Source organism: Schistocerca serialis, chromosome 2, assembly GCF_023864345.2.
Source record: "Schistocerca serialis cubense isolate TAMUIC-IGC-003099 chromosome 2, iqSchSeri2.2, whole genome shotgun sequence".
In the NCBI taxonomy this organism is placed as follows: Eukaryota; Metazoa; Arthropoda; class Insecta; order Orthoptera; family Acrididae; genus Schistocerca; species Schistocerca serialis.
The window spans coordinates 370,833,347-370,849,803 of NC_064639.1; the positions used below are offsets into that span (position 1 = coordinate 370,833,347).

The 16,457-nt window shown below is 42.2% G+C and overlaps 1 protein-coding gene across 1 annotated transcript in view; it reads left to right on the forward strand.

Annotated features, from left to right (window-relative positions):
- Window positions 1-16,457, forward strand: part of LOC126455992 (cholinesterase-like) — a 45,940-nt gene that overhangs the window by 20,120 nt on the left and 9,363 nt on the right. The window contains exons 5-6 of the mRNA XM_050091749.1: window positions 2,205-2,337; window positions 9,731-9,860. Of these exons, the coding sequence (XP_049947706.1) occupies window positions 2,205-2,337; window positions 9,731-9,860 (263 nt within the window). The remainder of the gene's footprint in view (window positions 1-2,204; window positions 2,338-9,730; window positions 9,861-16,457) is intronic.

Genomic DNA, 16,457 nt, shown 5'->3' on the forward strand with positions numbered 1-16,457 from the left:
CAGTTGTTTTCAAGATGGAAGACAACTACTTATTTATTAGCTTTGTTAGACCAGAGTGGAATCATTCACGTGTATCTTCCGTTATATTTTGTGAAGATGTTCAACAGTTATACGAGTATGACACTTGCTTACGGTAGTTAAGTGTAAGAAAATAAAATTAAAAAAAGGTGAACCCACCGGTACACGGTACAACATCTGGATTGAAGCGTTAGTTATTGCACATCAGGATCACGAGCGCTTCATTCGATCGCTGGTTACACTTTTATGAACGCTGTCTCGGGACTTGTATTACCGACTCTTTTCTACTAACAATGTTAATTTGTACATTTACGCCTTAGCTCGAATACCGTTTAGTTCACATTACAAATCATTTAAATATCATACCTAAACATCACCATGAAATTGATGTATACTTTCATTTACATTCATACGCCATAAGGCACCTCATGGTGTGTGGCGAAGGATGCTGTGCGTACCACCATTTCCCTGCTTCCCGGATCCAAACGCGACAGTGCGGGAAAACAACAACAAATTTCCTTGATTTTACCGTCCAGGTCATATCGCGAGATGTATGTACAAGGACATGGTAAGTTCCTTGACCCTTTTTGCAACTGTTTTCCTCTCAGTCTTAATAATAAACTTCTACTCAGTGCACAGCGACATTGTAGCGTATTCCATAGGAGTTGAGTGAGCATCACCGTGATACTGTCACTCTTTCTAAACGAATGCATGAGGAAACGTGCTGCTCTTCTTTGGTTTTGCTTTATCTTAACTGTTAATCCTACCTGCCAAGGTTTCCAGTGTCGAGAAGTACTTGAGAATTGATTGAATGAGGGTTTTGCGATTGCCTCTTTCGTGAGTAAATCACATTTACATAAAATTCTTCTGGTTGAGCCGAGATTGTTATCTCTCCGTGCTAAAACTAGTTTCATATAAGCATTTCACTTTGCCGCCCCAAACGCACACTCTTGAATATTATCGGTAGTGACTGATTCTAGTAACTGATTGCCAGTCGTGTAACCAGACAATAAAGAGTTCTTATTTTCTCATGTTTATTAGCAGACGTTTACGTTTATTTCCATTAAAGATCAGTTATCCAGTACTCGTCTGCCACGTCAGCGTTCTTCAATAACAGATACGAAATGTACGTGATTAATCACAAATAGTGAAATGGTTTACTACGAGCATTTTGCAGAGTTACTTAGTTTGATACTAGGTGGAAGGCTATGGATTACATTGTGATATGGATGTGTTTCACATGCCTGAGCGTTACGTCTACCCGAAGCCTCGTGAAGTATGTAAGACAGATTGTAAAGGTATACTAACAGAAAAAGTGAAATATTTATCATGGAAATATTCTTCTAAGCTGTGGCTAACCATTTATTCGTGATATACTTTCTTCCGAAAGTGCTAGTTCAGCAAGGTGTGTGGGAGGTACGCTTTGAAGTTAGGAAAGCAGCAGAGAGCTACATCCCGCATTGAATTTGTGACTAATGTAATATTTGTGAGAAAAGAAAGGCAAATGCACTATTTTAATCTGCCACCAAGCTTTATAGCCTTGTGAAGTAGGTAACACCAATCGAATGCGCTGCATACGGATTGTGCTGAACCTTCATAAATTACTCGCTTCAAGTGGTTTAGGATACTCACAGTATACCCAAATACAGGTACTCAGACTAGGTTTCACCCCTACCCATCCGAATACGGGAACATTGCGTTAATCATGGCCCATATCATTTGGTTTCAATGCATATTGCTTTCACATCAAGTCCCACATGAATGCAATGACTTTGGCGTGATGTTTTGTACAGCCAGAGCTTTCACTGCTATCATGAATAGCCCATATCGTGAGGTAACAGTTTGCTGTCAATGATACACTACATACGTGTTTTCTAGTGATCCCGCCACATATGTCCCTAAGACATCACTACAGTGGCGGCCATAGAGTCCAGATACTTTTTCACACTCTACAATTCTGTTGACTTATAAGTCTGTGCTTCAATTTTAGTGTAATTTTCATTGGATTAAGGAACCTTCGGCATCGTCGCAGGGGAGGAAACTATTTTCAGGAATATTGTTCTGCCGTCAGAGGATATACGGTATTCAAGTGCATTGAAACATTTAGAAACACTCCTATTGATTTATATACAACAGAATTTTTCTCATTTTTTATATGTAACATTAGCAAGAGCCTCTGTCCACAGATGACAAGTGACATATTCTTTGTGGAACCAGCGGACTCAGCCGTGCGGATCATCGCCAACCATTCCGACGCTGGACCCCTGTATTACTACCAGTTTGATTATCGGGGGCCAGAATTAGGGAACTCAACATATGGTAAGTAATTGAAATTTGTGTTCTTAATGGTCGATATCGGTCAGAAAGCTGTGAGAAACTACATTGCCTGTCATTAAAATTGCAACATCTGGAAGGATACCAAAGAATATGATTTTACTTTTGTGCGAGTACGTTATTGGAGGAAAAATACACGATTAAATTTGTAAGACATTTAGACGTATATAAAGTGACACAGAAGTTTCAGCCCTGGCCGAAACAATGGCCCAAACCCGGATGGGCATCAAGTCCAGCTGATCTTTAATTACAGAGACGGGTATGATGTGCCACGCTGCTCCAGACCTATGCCAGACTTCATCGATCGCATTGGCTGGTGAGCGGTGCTGTTCTGCTCTCTCGGCAAGCAGATGTTTTCAGTTGTTGGGGTATCTGAAGAAAATTCTGTCTGGGGCATACTCCAACACGGTCTGTCCGAGATAAGTCACGACAACACGGGCAACGCGAAGAATTGTGCTATCTTATTGAGAGATGACTTCACAGAGCCCTCGGGGATAGCGCACACTGGCCTTAATATGCCATTTCTGTCCAAATTACGATCTATGCAATCCAGAGGTGACCGTTTTGTGTACCGAGCCAGATTCTAGGTATGTATGCTGTGACGAATGTAATCTGACAACGATCGTTCTTCTCGGTGCCTCTACATATGGATAAGTTCATCGTGATACTGTACGCAGGACCGGCATTCCTCTGAAAAGACGACGTCGTACTGCTCCTGTGTCCATTGCTCAAGTTCGGTGCTCCGCTGCTGGCACGGCTCTGTCTACTGCCGAGGCAAGAGGTAGGGTGAAGTAAAGCCTGTGGCGCAGGCCTGTGACCGGGATATCGGGCTGACTGCAGGCAGAGTGCAGCACTTCTATCTGACGCGGCACTAGAAGGGGGAGGGGTGAGGCCACCTCTCCCCCCAGAGAGATCACCTGTATTCGTTTTGACAGTAGGGTGAGTGGAACTGGGGCCGTCCTGAAGTGACGACAAAATATCTCCCTCCCCCCACCCCCCTCCCACCCAGGATTGAACCCGTGATCTCCAAGGCTGGAGTCTAGTGCTCCACGTGCTACATCACGAAAGCCACTACTGTGCCAAGAGTAGTCGCTCCAATTGTCTCCATTCAGACAGCCCGAGCTTTCAGTGTCCATGTGGCTACGTTTATTCTTCAAAATAAGCCCATTTTCTGACTCAAGTTTCGTGACGGTCCTATACGATCATGTACGGGAAAGCCGAACAATAATGTCTGTCGCTCTGGAGGTCGTCGCATGGCACCGCCAGACGCTATTTGCATGGCGCCATCGAGATCCTGCATGGCGTTGCGTACAAACCTTCAGAATCCACAGACTGCACATGCGCATGGCAGTCGCGTGATGCCGACCAAAGCGAGAAACTGTATCAAACAACAAAAGACAGTCCCGATAGGTCACAATGCTGTGTTGATAGACGCTTCCCCTTCTGACGCGAGACATACCGTTATTTCATCACAAACAAACAAACAACAGTCAAATGCTGTTTCAGAATTAAACACGCGCTTAGTAATCTTCCATTATGTGCTGCATGTAGAATGAGTACCTATTTTTTGCAGTCGCAATAAATGCAAATCATTTGCGTATCCAATAATGTAGTAAACTTCATGCCATTTTGATATTTATCGCACACTGCCTTCACGGTGCTACAGTTTTAGCGACCAGCAGTCTAAATGTTAGTACTGCACAAGCCACATGGGCGACGTCGTCCAGTACTCTACACAGAGAGCTTCGAGAGTGCGCTGTGTACAGGAAGCGATCAGCTGTGTGCAAACCATAAAACGTTACTCACAGAAGGGTGCACGTGATATATACACCTTCATCAACGACAGCGGTCTTTCCTTTTAGATGCGCTGGTTATTTCATGACTATCTTTCCCTGCTCGGATGAACGTAGAGCAGATGTATAGCTGCAGCTATCTTCTTTCGTCCGAAGGGGATTGAGGTAGTCGTCTTTCTCTCCTGTGAACCATAAAAGAAACACGCCTTATATATAGGGCGACTGCGCGATAATGGTACAAACTTTCAGGGATGATGGAGAAGGGTAATTGTATAAATTCGAGGTAATGGTATCTGGTCCGGACACGACCCAGTGGAAACTAACAATGTTAAGTTACCTCTGACAGTGGAATATATGTACCGGTATCGTTGTTGTAACGGTTGTAGGATAGACTACTTTCAGAGATGACAGTATGGGCGAAAACAACAACAAAAATATCCAGAAAATTTGAACTGTAAAATTCATACCTTAAGAGCTATGAGTAGTTGATCAGTACAAGAGATGTGTTCCACAGTAGAGAAGGTGAACGATTGCTCATAGCTCTTGGCGTATGCTTTTAGAGCCCATATTTACCACACATTTTTTCTAGTTTTGGTATATACTACCATCTCTGAAAGTTGCCTACCTTACAGTCGTAGGCACAGGTATTCCACTGTCAAAGGTATCGCAACGATTTCCGCTTATAACTTTCGACTCGGTCGTTTTCGGACCAGGATCCCTTACTGCAAATAGATACATTCATCCATTTCCAGCATCCGTAAATGTTTGAAACCTCATCTCGAAATCCCCCTGAATATTTCGAGGAGCTACGATACCATATTAACTTTGAAAAAATGCACCTCTTAATATCAGTACCGCCTTCCGCCTTCATTAGTTGGTTTAAGCACACCTCACATATCTTATCCTTGTAGAAAAATTTTGCGAGTAATCTCTTGCAAGTGCTTGATGATGTCACCATTTTTCTACAGCAAAGGAAATCTGTGTATGCAGATCTGGTGACATCGATTCTAAGTAAATGGAATATTACAATCTAATAGATGGTGTAGATATATCTGTGTATAGGGTGAACTACAACTCCACCGACAAAATTTTATTTTGGTAGAAGGGACGCGTGGCCTCCGATAACTCGATACAGAGTAATTACATTTCGCGTGATTTCTTACCCCGTTTATCTCTGCATTGGCAGTGCACTGAAAATACCTGCCCAACAGTACAAATGTCGACGTAACGCGGTATGCTGCGACAACGCAAATACCGTTTTTACTCTTTGTCCTCAAGCTTGTATTCAGCGCTGCTCCAGCAATGTTAGTTGTACCTCAACAGTAACACACAGCAGTATGGATAAGTTTGCAGGAGGGCTGGGTGATACGCACCTCGTGTGTAGGTTCACTAATCGTATAATGCGTTTTAGACAGGTACGTGCAGAGTAAAACTGTGAGGGACGGGAAAAACCTACCGTGGTTCAACAACAAAGTTAGGAAACTACTGCGAAAGCAAAGAGAGCTTCACTGCAAATTTAAACGCAGCCAAAACTTCTCAGACAAACAGAAGATAAACGATGTCAAAGTTGGCGTAAGGAGGGCTATGCGTGAAGCGTTCAGTGAATTCAAAAGTAAAATTCTATGTTCCGACTTGACAGAAAATCCTAGGAAGTTCTGGTCTTACGTTAAATCAGTAAGTGGCTCGAAACAGCATATCCAGACACTCCTGGATTATGATGGCATTGAAACAGTGGATGACACGCGTAAAGCTGAAATACTAAACACCTTTTTCCAAAGCTATTTCACAGAGGAAGACCGCACTGCAGTTCCTTCTCTAAATCCTCGCACGAACGAAAAAATGGCTGACATCGAAATGAGTGTCCAAGGAATACAAAAGTAACTGAAATCACTCAACAGAGGAAAGTCCACTGGACTTGACGGGATACCAATTCGATTCTACATAGAGTACGCGAAAAAACTTGCCCCCTTTCTAACAGTCGTGTACCGCAAGTCTCTAGAGGAACGGAAGGTTCCAAATGATTGGAAAAGAGCTCAGGTACTTCCAGTTTTCAAGAAGGGTCGTCGAGCAGATGCGCAAAACCGTAGGCCTATATCTCTGACGTCGATCTGTTGTACAATTTTAGAACACGGTTTTTGTTTCGCGTTTCATGTCGTTTTTGGAAACCCAGAATCTACTCTGTAGGAATCAACATGGATTCCGGAAACAGCGATCGTGTGAGACCCAACTCGTTTTATATGTTCATGAGACCCAGAAAATATTAGATACAGGCTCCCAGGTAGATGCCATTTTCCTTGACTTCCGGAAGGCATTCGATACTGTTCCGCACTGTCGCCTGATAAAGAAAGAGTAAGAGTCTACGGAATATCAGACTAGCTGTGTGGCTGGATTGAAGAGTTTTTAGCAAACTGAACATAGCATGTTGTTCTCAATGAAGAGACGTCTACAGACGTTAAAGTAACCTCTGGCGTGCCACAGGGGAGTGTTATGGGACCATTGCTTTTCAATATATATATACTAGCTAGTAGATAGTGTCGGAAGTTCGATGTGGCTTTTCCCGGATGATGCTGTAGTATACAGAGAGGTTGCAGCATTAGAAAATTGCAGTGAAATGCAGGAAGAACTGCAGCGGATAGGCACTTGGTGCAGGGAGTGGCAACTGACCCTTAACATAGACAACTGTAATGTATTGGAGATACATAGAAAGGAGGACCCATTATTGTATGATTATATGACAGCGGAACAAACACTGCTAGCAGTTACTTCTGTAAAATATCTGGGAGTATGCGTACGGAACGATTTGAAGTGGAATGATCATATAAAATTAATTGTTGGTAAGTTGGGTGCCAGGTTGAGATTCATTGGGAGAGTCCTTAGAAAATGTAGTCCATCAACAAAGGAGGTGGCTTAGAAAACACTCGTTCGACCTATACTTGAGTATTGCTCATCAGTGTGAGATCCGTACCAGGTCAGGTTGACAGAGGAGATAGAGAACATCCAAAGAAGAGCGGCACGTTGCGTCACAGGGTTACTTGGTAAGCGTGATAGCGTTACGGAGATGTTTAGCAAACTCAAGTGGCAGACTCTGCAAGAGATGCGCTCTGCATTGCGATGTAGCTTGCTGTCCAGGTTTCGAGAGAGTGTGTTTCTGGATGATGTATTCAGTATATTGCTTCCCCCTACTTATACCTCCCGAGGAGGTCACGAATGTAAAATTCGAGAGATTTGAGCGCGCACGGAGGCTTTCCGACAGTCGTTCTTCCCGCGGACCATACGCGACTGGAACAGGAATGGGAGGTAATGACAGTGTCACGTAAAGTGCCTTTCGCCACACACCGTTGGGTGGCTTGCGGAGTATAAATGTAGATGTAGATGTAACTGCAGTGGAAGAGCAGCATGACGACGCTATGACGAACTGTTGCTACAGCGACGGCAACCATAAAGAGCACTAGGGGCTTTTGCGTTAGTCTAAGCTTTGGTTTTCCTGTTTTGTTGATTGCATATTACATGTTTCTTTCCTGTTGTAAAGGTATTTTCACAGAAAGAAAGGTAACTGGGGTAAAAAACCGAAAAATAATTACATTATTTCGCTGTAATGAGCCAATGAAAAACGATCCACAGGTTTGTTAGAATACACAGAAAATAGCCCTGAACAAGCACCGAAATATCGTTGGAGATCTGATTTACCCTGTACAGACAGAGTTACAACACGGAGAAAGAGATTGTGACGTAAACGAAAGTTCGCACGCCTGTTTCTACATCTGAGAGATGATGTCTATTCATATTTCGCGGCAGTAGCGCCACTATGAGGATGCAAATCAGGTTACGTTTAGAGACACATTGTAATGGTCGTGAACGCTAATTACGTTTGAGACTGGATGTGGTGAGCTTATTTTAGCCGTGAACACCTTTACGGCGACAAAGAAGCCATTATCAACACCTCACTGACTTTGAACGAAATCTTGTAATAGGCCTTCGAAAAGTCAAATGTTCTTTCTGCCATTCTTCTAAAAGACTTGGCAGGAATGTAGCCACTGTACATGACTGCTGGCAGCGGTTGTTATGAAGATGTAAGTTCGCAAGATTGGTTCAAATGGCTCTGAGCACTATGGGACTTAACATCTGAGGTCATCAGTCCCCTAGAAATTAGAACTACTTAAACCTAACTAACCTAAGGCAGGATTCGAACCTGCGACCGTAGCGGTCGTGCGGTTCCAGGCTGTAGCGCCTAGAACCGCTCGGCCACTCCGGCTGGGAGTTCGCAAGAGGACCAGGTTCCGGACAGTCACGTGGCACTACCGTGAGGGAAGACCAAAGTGTTTGACGTATGGCCTTGGTTCATCGTATTGCATCTGCAGCAGCAAACTGAGAAATATTTGGCACCAAAGTGACACAATGAACTGCTACAAATCGATTAATTCAAGGCCAGCTTCGAGCCGGATGCCCTGTAGCATGTTTTCCACTGACCTCAAACCACAGCCATTTTTGGCCTCAGTGGTGTCAAGTGAGAGCTCTTTAGAGGGCAGGGAAGAGGACTGTTGTGTTTCCTGACGAAAGCTCGTTCTGCCCCGGTGCCTTATGCTGGTTAGGAGGAAGCCAGGTGAGGGCCTGAACCAACCTGTCTGCGTGCTAGACGCAATGAACCTACGCCTGGAGTTATGGTCTGGGGTTCAATTTTGTATGACAGCAGGAGCACTCTCGTGGTTATCCCACGCACTCTGACTGCAAATTTGTGCCTCTTGTGATTCGACTTGTTGTGCTTCCATTCATTAGCAGCATTCCAGAGGATGTTGTCCAACAGGATAAAGCTCGCCCACATACCGCTGTTGTAATATGCTCAACAGAGTGTCAACATATCTCCTTGGCCTGATCTATCACCAGATCTGTCTCTACCGCAGCACATATGGGACGTCATCGGATGACAACTCCATCGCCATCCACAAACATCATTAACCGCCCCTTTATGGACCAGCCAAGGGCAACAAGCATACAATTCATTCCTACAATGTGACGTCCGGCACTTGTACAACACGATGCCTGCACGGTTGCGTGCTTTCATTCGACATTCTGGCAGTTACACCGGTTATTAACTTACCAGTATCTCACGTTTGCAATAGCGTATCTCGCGCTTACATTAACCTGTGATCATGTATTTTAATCACTTAAGTATGTTACCTAGACAAATTTCATTATTTTTTTATTTTATTTATTTATTTATTTATTTATTTATTTTATTTTTTTTTTTTTTTTTTGGTGTGGGGGGGGGGGGGGGGGGTTTGCGACTTATTTCCGTCACGAGGCACAACAACTTGTACAACTGCAGTCTATTTTCCTCACAGTTAAGTTTCGGTTTAGCTTTGTACCTAAGAATAGATATATTTTGACTTAGTGGGAATTTGTAACATTTAATCGTCCATAAAATGTAATTCGGATGCTTATGATATAGCAAGGTCCGTGCATCGTAGTGTGCAGGCATTCTGAAAAACTAATTTAAGACAACGTATTCATTTTTTTAGATAGTAGACGCTTTTTACTGTAAAACCTTGAAGACATATTGAGCTTATAAACTACTTCTCCCTCCGAAGGAACGCCGCATGCTTCTGACGCACAGTTGCTCTGGTTGCGCCCCGATGAGTCCCCACCAGATGCGAACACAACATTTGGACTCTTGAGGAGCAATTTGGTCAGACTCTGGAGCAACTTCATCAAGTATGGGTACGTATAAGTGTTACTTACCTCTAGCTTCATAGATTATTCCATTTGTATGCTCACGTTTGTAAAGTTCTGACACAAAGAATGATACATGTGCATCAACTAAACACCACGTTAGTATGATTCTACACAAATAACTACTATTAAAAAACAGTACATGATCTTTATGAGATGGCTTGAATTCCCTACGTGCTGTGAAACCTCTTAATGCGGTATCACGAGCTATTGCAGCCTCTGGGTACGCCAGAGATGGAAAGGATCATGGAAATTCATGGGGGAGAAACAGCACCGAGATCAGACAACGTACACATTATAGTACGTTACAATACCTGTCGTCATTAGGAAAGCAAATATACTCAACATTAAATGAAACAACAAGTTTACTGTTACCAGTCACTGTTTATTTCTCTCCACGACGCGTTTCAAAGGTTTAAACCTCCATCATCAGGTGGATTTACATTTGTAGTATGACATTTGTGTGTGTGTTTTGTTACGATTATTTGAAGGAACTTGTGGCACTGTCTAGTGAAGAAACAAAACACTATTTCAGAACATGGTTTTAGATTTCTTTTGACAAAAAAATTAACATATATCTAACGGTAGAAACAAATTAAGTAAAATATACCTCCAGTTGTCAGACGTTCCTTTCACTGTTGCAACACACCACATGTATACTGTCATATTTTGTAAAAGCATATGACGTCTGGAAACTATTAGGTGCAAGGATCGAATAGCAGAAGAGAAAACATTGTCACTAAGTACAAAGAATATACATCGTAACAACATTATTATAGAATAAATATTAAAGGATCTTGGAGATGTTTGTTTTGAGGTGTCGAATACATGTGTTGGAATAAATATTTCACGTAGTATATAAATCAGATTTCGACAGGCTAATATAGCTTAAACTTCAAACTCCTGTATACAATCAGGTGACACGTTACAAATTTTAAGCTAATAAGTACGTTGGCTACGGTGGTAAAATTATGCACAAATAACAATTTTGGTTGGGATTCACAGATAGATATGAAAGGCTGGAGGCGGAGGGAGAGGAAGAGAAAGAGAAAGTGAGAGGGAGAGAAGAGTGGAAGGAGTGATTGTATGAGAGCAAACTTTACAAAGCAGCGGGTCTTAAGATTATATCTGTTACATGCAGTAACTGCCTAAAGGTTGGGGTAATACATTGGTTAATGTTTTAAAATACGCAGCTGGATATACAATTTCTACCAGTAGCTGATGTACATATAGTTTCAAACAAAAAGAAAATAACATATTCCATACAATCCCCTTTCTATGTAACACTTCATGTCAGATTGCCAATGTCTTCAAACGAAAAGGCATAAGCATATCCTTTACCACAGACAACAAAATTGGACTGAAGTTACCCCACAACATCAGCACACGAAACCAACTTCATCACACAGGTGTATACAAATTGAATGTTTGGACGGTGACTGCTTCTATATAGGCCAAACAGGCAGATAATTTGAGATTAGATTGAAAGAACACATGGCACCACTAAAAAACAAATAATACCACACATCAGCAATAGCAGCCTTCCTGCATTTAGCGAAACACCATGTTTACAACGCAAGTAACAGCATCCTACACATCCAACCACAAGGCAAAAAACTAGACATCCTTGAATCACTCCAAATATACAAACACCAAACAAAATAAACTGAATCCATTTTGTTGTTGTTGTTGTGGTCTTCAGTCCTGAGACTGGTTTGATGCAGCTCTCCATGCTACTCTATCCTGTGCAAGCTTTTTCATCTCCCAGTACCTACTGCAACCTACATCCTTCTGAATCTGCTTAGCGTATTCATCTCTTGGTCTCCCTCTACGATTTTTACCCTCCACGCTGCCCTCCAATACTAAATTGGTGATCCCTTGATGCCTCAGAACATGTCCTACCAACCGATCCCTTCTTCTGGTCAAGTTGTGCCACAAACTTCTCTTCTCCCCAATCCTATTCAATACTTCCTCATTAGTTATGTGATCTACCCATCTAATCTTCAGCATTCTTCTGTAGCATCACATTTCGAAAGCTTCTATTCTCTTCTTGTCCAAACTATTTATCGTCCATGTTCCACTTCCATACATGGCTACACTCCATACGAATACTTTCAGAAATGACTTCCTGACACTCAAATCAATACTATATGTTAACAAATTTCTCTTCTTCAGAAACGCTTTCCTTGCCATTGCCAGCCTACATTTTATATCCTCTCTACTTCGACCATCATCAGTTATTTTGCTCCCCAAATAGCAAAACTCCTTTACTACTTTAAGTGCCTCATTTCCTAATCTAATTCCCTCAGCATCACCCGACTTAATTAGACTACATTCCATTATCCTTGTTTTGCTTTTGTTGATGTTCATCTTATATCCTCCTTTCAAGACACTGTCCATTCCATTCAACTGCTCTTGCAAGTCCTTTGCTGTCTCTGACAGAATTACAATGTCATCGGCGAACCTCAAAGTTTTTATTTCTTCTCCATGAATTTTAATACCTACTCCGAATTTTTCTTTTGTTTCCTTTACTGCTTGCTCAATATACAGATTGAACAACATCGGGGAGAGGCTACAACCCTGTCTTACTCCCTTCCCAACCACTGCTTCCCTTTCATGTCCCTCGACTCTTATAACTGCCACCTGGTTTCTGTACAAATTGTAAATAGCCTTTCGCTCCCTGTATTTTACCCCTGCCACCTTTAGAATTTGAAAGAGAGTATTCCAGTCAACATTGTCAGAAGCTTTCTCTTAGTCTACAAATGCTAGAAACGTAGGTTTGCCTTTCCTTAATCTTTCTTCTAAGATAAGTCGTAAGGTCAGGATTGCCTCACGTGTTCCAGTGTTTCTACGGAATCCAAACTGATCTTCCCCGAGGTTGGCTTCTACTAGTTTTTCCATTCGTCTGTAAAGAATTCGTGTTAGTATTTTGCAGCTGTGACTTATTAAGCTGATAGTTCGGTAATTTTCACATCTGTCAACACCTGCTTTCTTTGGGATTGTAATTATTACATTCTTCTTGAAGTCTGAGGGTATTTCGCCTGTTTCATACATCTTGCTCACCAGATGGTAGAGTTTTGTCAGGACTGGCTCTCCCACGGTCGTCAGTAGTTCCAATGGAATATTGTCTACTCCGGGGGCCTTGTTTCGACTCAGGTCTTTCAGTGCTCTGTCAAACTCTTCACGCAGTATCATATCTCCCATTTCATCTTCATCTACATCCTCTTCCATTTCCATAATATTGTCCTCAAGTACATCGCCCTTGTATAGACCCCCTGTATACTCCTTCCACCTTTCTGCTTTCCCTTTATTTTAAATAACAAAAATGACTATGTTTACAATACTATCATCTCTGCTTTCAGCAGCTTCCTGCGTTATTAAAATTGCAGTGCACACACACACACACACACACACACACACACACACACACACACACACACACACACACACACCTTAATATATACCTTAAATATTTTGTCAAGTTGTCATGATTCCACCTTCTCTTTCCCTACAACTTTCTCTTTCTCTTCCTCTCCCTCTTCCTCCAGCCTTTCATATCTACCTGTGAATCCCAACCAAAATTGTTATTTGTGCATATTTTTACCACTGTAGCCAACATAATTATTCTACTTAAAATTTGTAACATGTCACCCGATTGTATAAAGGAGTTTGAAGTTTAAGCTATAATAACTTGTCAAAATCGAATTTATATACCACGTGAAATATTTATTCCAACGCATGTATTCGTCGCCTTCAAACTAACGTCTCCAAAATCCTTTTAAATTTTATTCTATAAAAATGGTGTTACAATGTATATTCTTTGTACGTTGTGATAATTTTTTCTCTTCTGATATACGATCCTTGCACCTAATAGTTCCAGACGCCATATTCGTTTACAAAATGTGACGGTATACATGTGGTGTGTTACGACAGTGAAAGGAACGTCTGACCACTGGAGGTACTATATTTTACTCAATTTATTTCTACCGTTAGATATACGTTAATTTTTTTGTCAAAAGAAATCCAAAACCGTGTTCTGAAATAATGTTTTGTTTCTCCACTGGACAGTGCCATAAGTTCCTTCAGATAATCGTAACAGAACACACACACAAATGTCATACTACAAATGTAAATCCACCTGGTGATGGAGGTTTAAACCTTTGAAACGCGTCGCGGAGAGAAATAAACAGTGACTGATAACAGTAATCTTGTTGTTTCATTTTATATAAATAACAGTCACGGTAAAGCCTAACCTAAAATGTTCGCATTTAAAGATACTCAACATTCTCAACAGAGAATAGCGTCACGTTACTACCATCTCACAACTAAGGATATCGAGAATGGTGCCTATCAAGACATCCCACAAACCATTACTTTAATTAATGTCGTATACACTAACAAACCCACTCTCTTGATCTCACAAAATACGTGAGCGAATCATAAAAATTAGCCTGAAACCAAATATCTGTAGAAGAGCAATCTGTTTCAGATGTGATATGGGCACAGGAAACTTTATTTCAACTTACAGTCGAGAAATATACATCGATGTTGCAGCAGGGAGAACTACTTAATGGCAGTATATTCAGATGTCATGAGCGTCTATGATGTGTGTATGACCGTACTAAGAAGTAAATTCACGATCCAATGACATTAATGGCACCACCGCCTGTGTTTGATGCCTACGTCAAATAACCACTGCATGTCGACATGTAGCAGCACCAGTAGTGGAGGATATATACGGGTAAAGCGTGTCGGGGGTACGTGAACAACAATCCAATCGTTGTCGTAATGAGGAAACGGAGCGATTTATCTGACGTCCAAAAGCGTGTGGTCATTTGCATTCGGGCCAAGGGTGGAAGCATTTCCGAAACGGCTAAGTTTTTAAATTGTTTCCGTTCCGCCGTAGTTAAAGTATACCGTGCACGGTAAAATGGCGTTATCCAAAACCGGCGCCGAGGCAACTGTGGGGTACCATTGGCCGTAGATGGCAGGGGTGCATGATGGTTGCGGAGATGTGTACAGGCGAATAGATGTGCAACTAACAGTCCAGATGGGGCAAGTGGCTACCAGCAATGTCTCCTCAACGACCGTTTAGTGAACGTAGCTGCAGCAAGCATCTGGTGCATGCACCTATTCTGACTACTGTTCGTAGGTGACGAAGGGTGGAATTAACACGCCAGTATCGCAACTGGACGTTCACTGAGTGCGAACTCGTGGCCTTTTCAGATGAATCACGTTTTACACTCCAATAGACAGATAGCTTTTGGGGTAAATGGTCCTGCAACAGTCGTCGCAAAGGGCCATGCAAGAGGTGGGAGCGTTATGGTCTGGGGAATGTTTTCATCACACTCCCTGGGTGATATCGTCATTCTAGAAGGCACAATGGATCAACACAAGTCCACCCTTAAAAGCAATTTGTTTCTCCTCGGTACAATGACTTCTTCCAATAGGACAATGCAACGTGTCATACAGCTCAGTGTACGTGCGTGGTCCGAAGAGCACCAGGATGAGTTTCAGTACTGCCCTGTCCACCATACTCTCGGGATTTAAACCCATTCCAGAATTTGTGGAACCAACTCGATCGAGCTCTGCACGTATTGGGTCTTCAACTGTGAAACCTAGTGCAGCTGGCCCTCTTACTGGAGTCGGCATGGCTCCATATCCTTGTCGGTAGCTTCCAGAACGTCACTGACTCTCTTGCTGCATGCCTGCGCTACGAAAGGTGGTTATTCAGGCTTTTGATAGGAGGTCACATTAAAGTGACTGGTCCGTATAGTTATACATGGAGTTCTTGATAGGGTTTCTCCCTATCTACCAACCTCCGGTCTAATTGACAGTTATAAATCAAGAGAGGTACAAAACCCATAGAGCTAGGGTCTCCATTGTCTCCCCTATTGTTCAACAGAGAATGTCGTTGCGCTACTGCTGCCTTGTTCAGTTTATGGCTGAGAGACAGCATCTAAGTATGTCTAAAAAGGTACCTGATCGGTATGTGAATAACGTTCAGACAAGACTGGAGCAAAACGCGCTGGAAATATCGGTGTCCAAACGAAAGGAAACTCTCGCTGTAACCTTGTAATATTTCAGTTATAAAACTAATTGTTGTTTTGTTGTTGTCTTCAGTCCTGAGACTGGTTTGATGCAGCTCTCCATGCTACTCTATCCTGTGCAAGCTTCTTCATCTCCCAGTACTTACTGCAACCTACATCCTTCTGAATCTGCTTAGTGTTTTCATCTCTTGGCCTCCCTCTACGATTTTTACCCTCCACGCTGCCCTCCAACGCTAAATTTGTGATCCCTTGATGCCTCAGAACATGTCCTGCCAACCGGTCCCTTCTTCTTATCAAGTTGTGCCACAGAATTCTCTTCTAACCAATTCCATTCAATACCTCCTCACTAGTTATGTGGTCTACCCATCTAATCTTCAGCATTCTTCTGTAGCACCACATTTCGAAAGCTTCTATTCTCTTTTTGTCTAAACTATTTATTGTCCACGTTTCACTTCCATACATGGCTACACTCCATACAAATACTTTCAGAAACGACTTCCTCACATTTAAATCTATACTAGATGTTAACAAATTT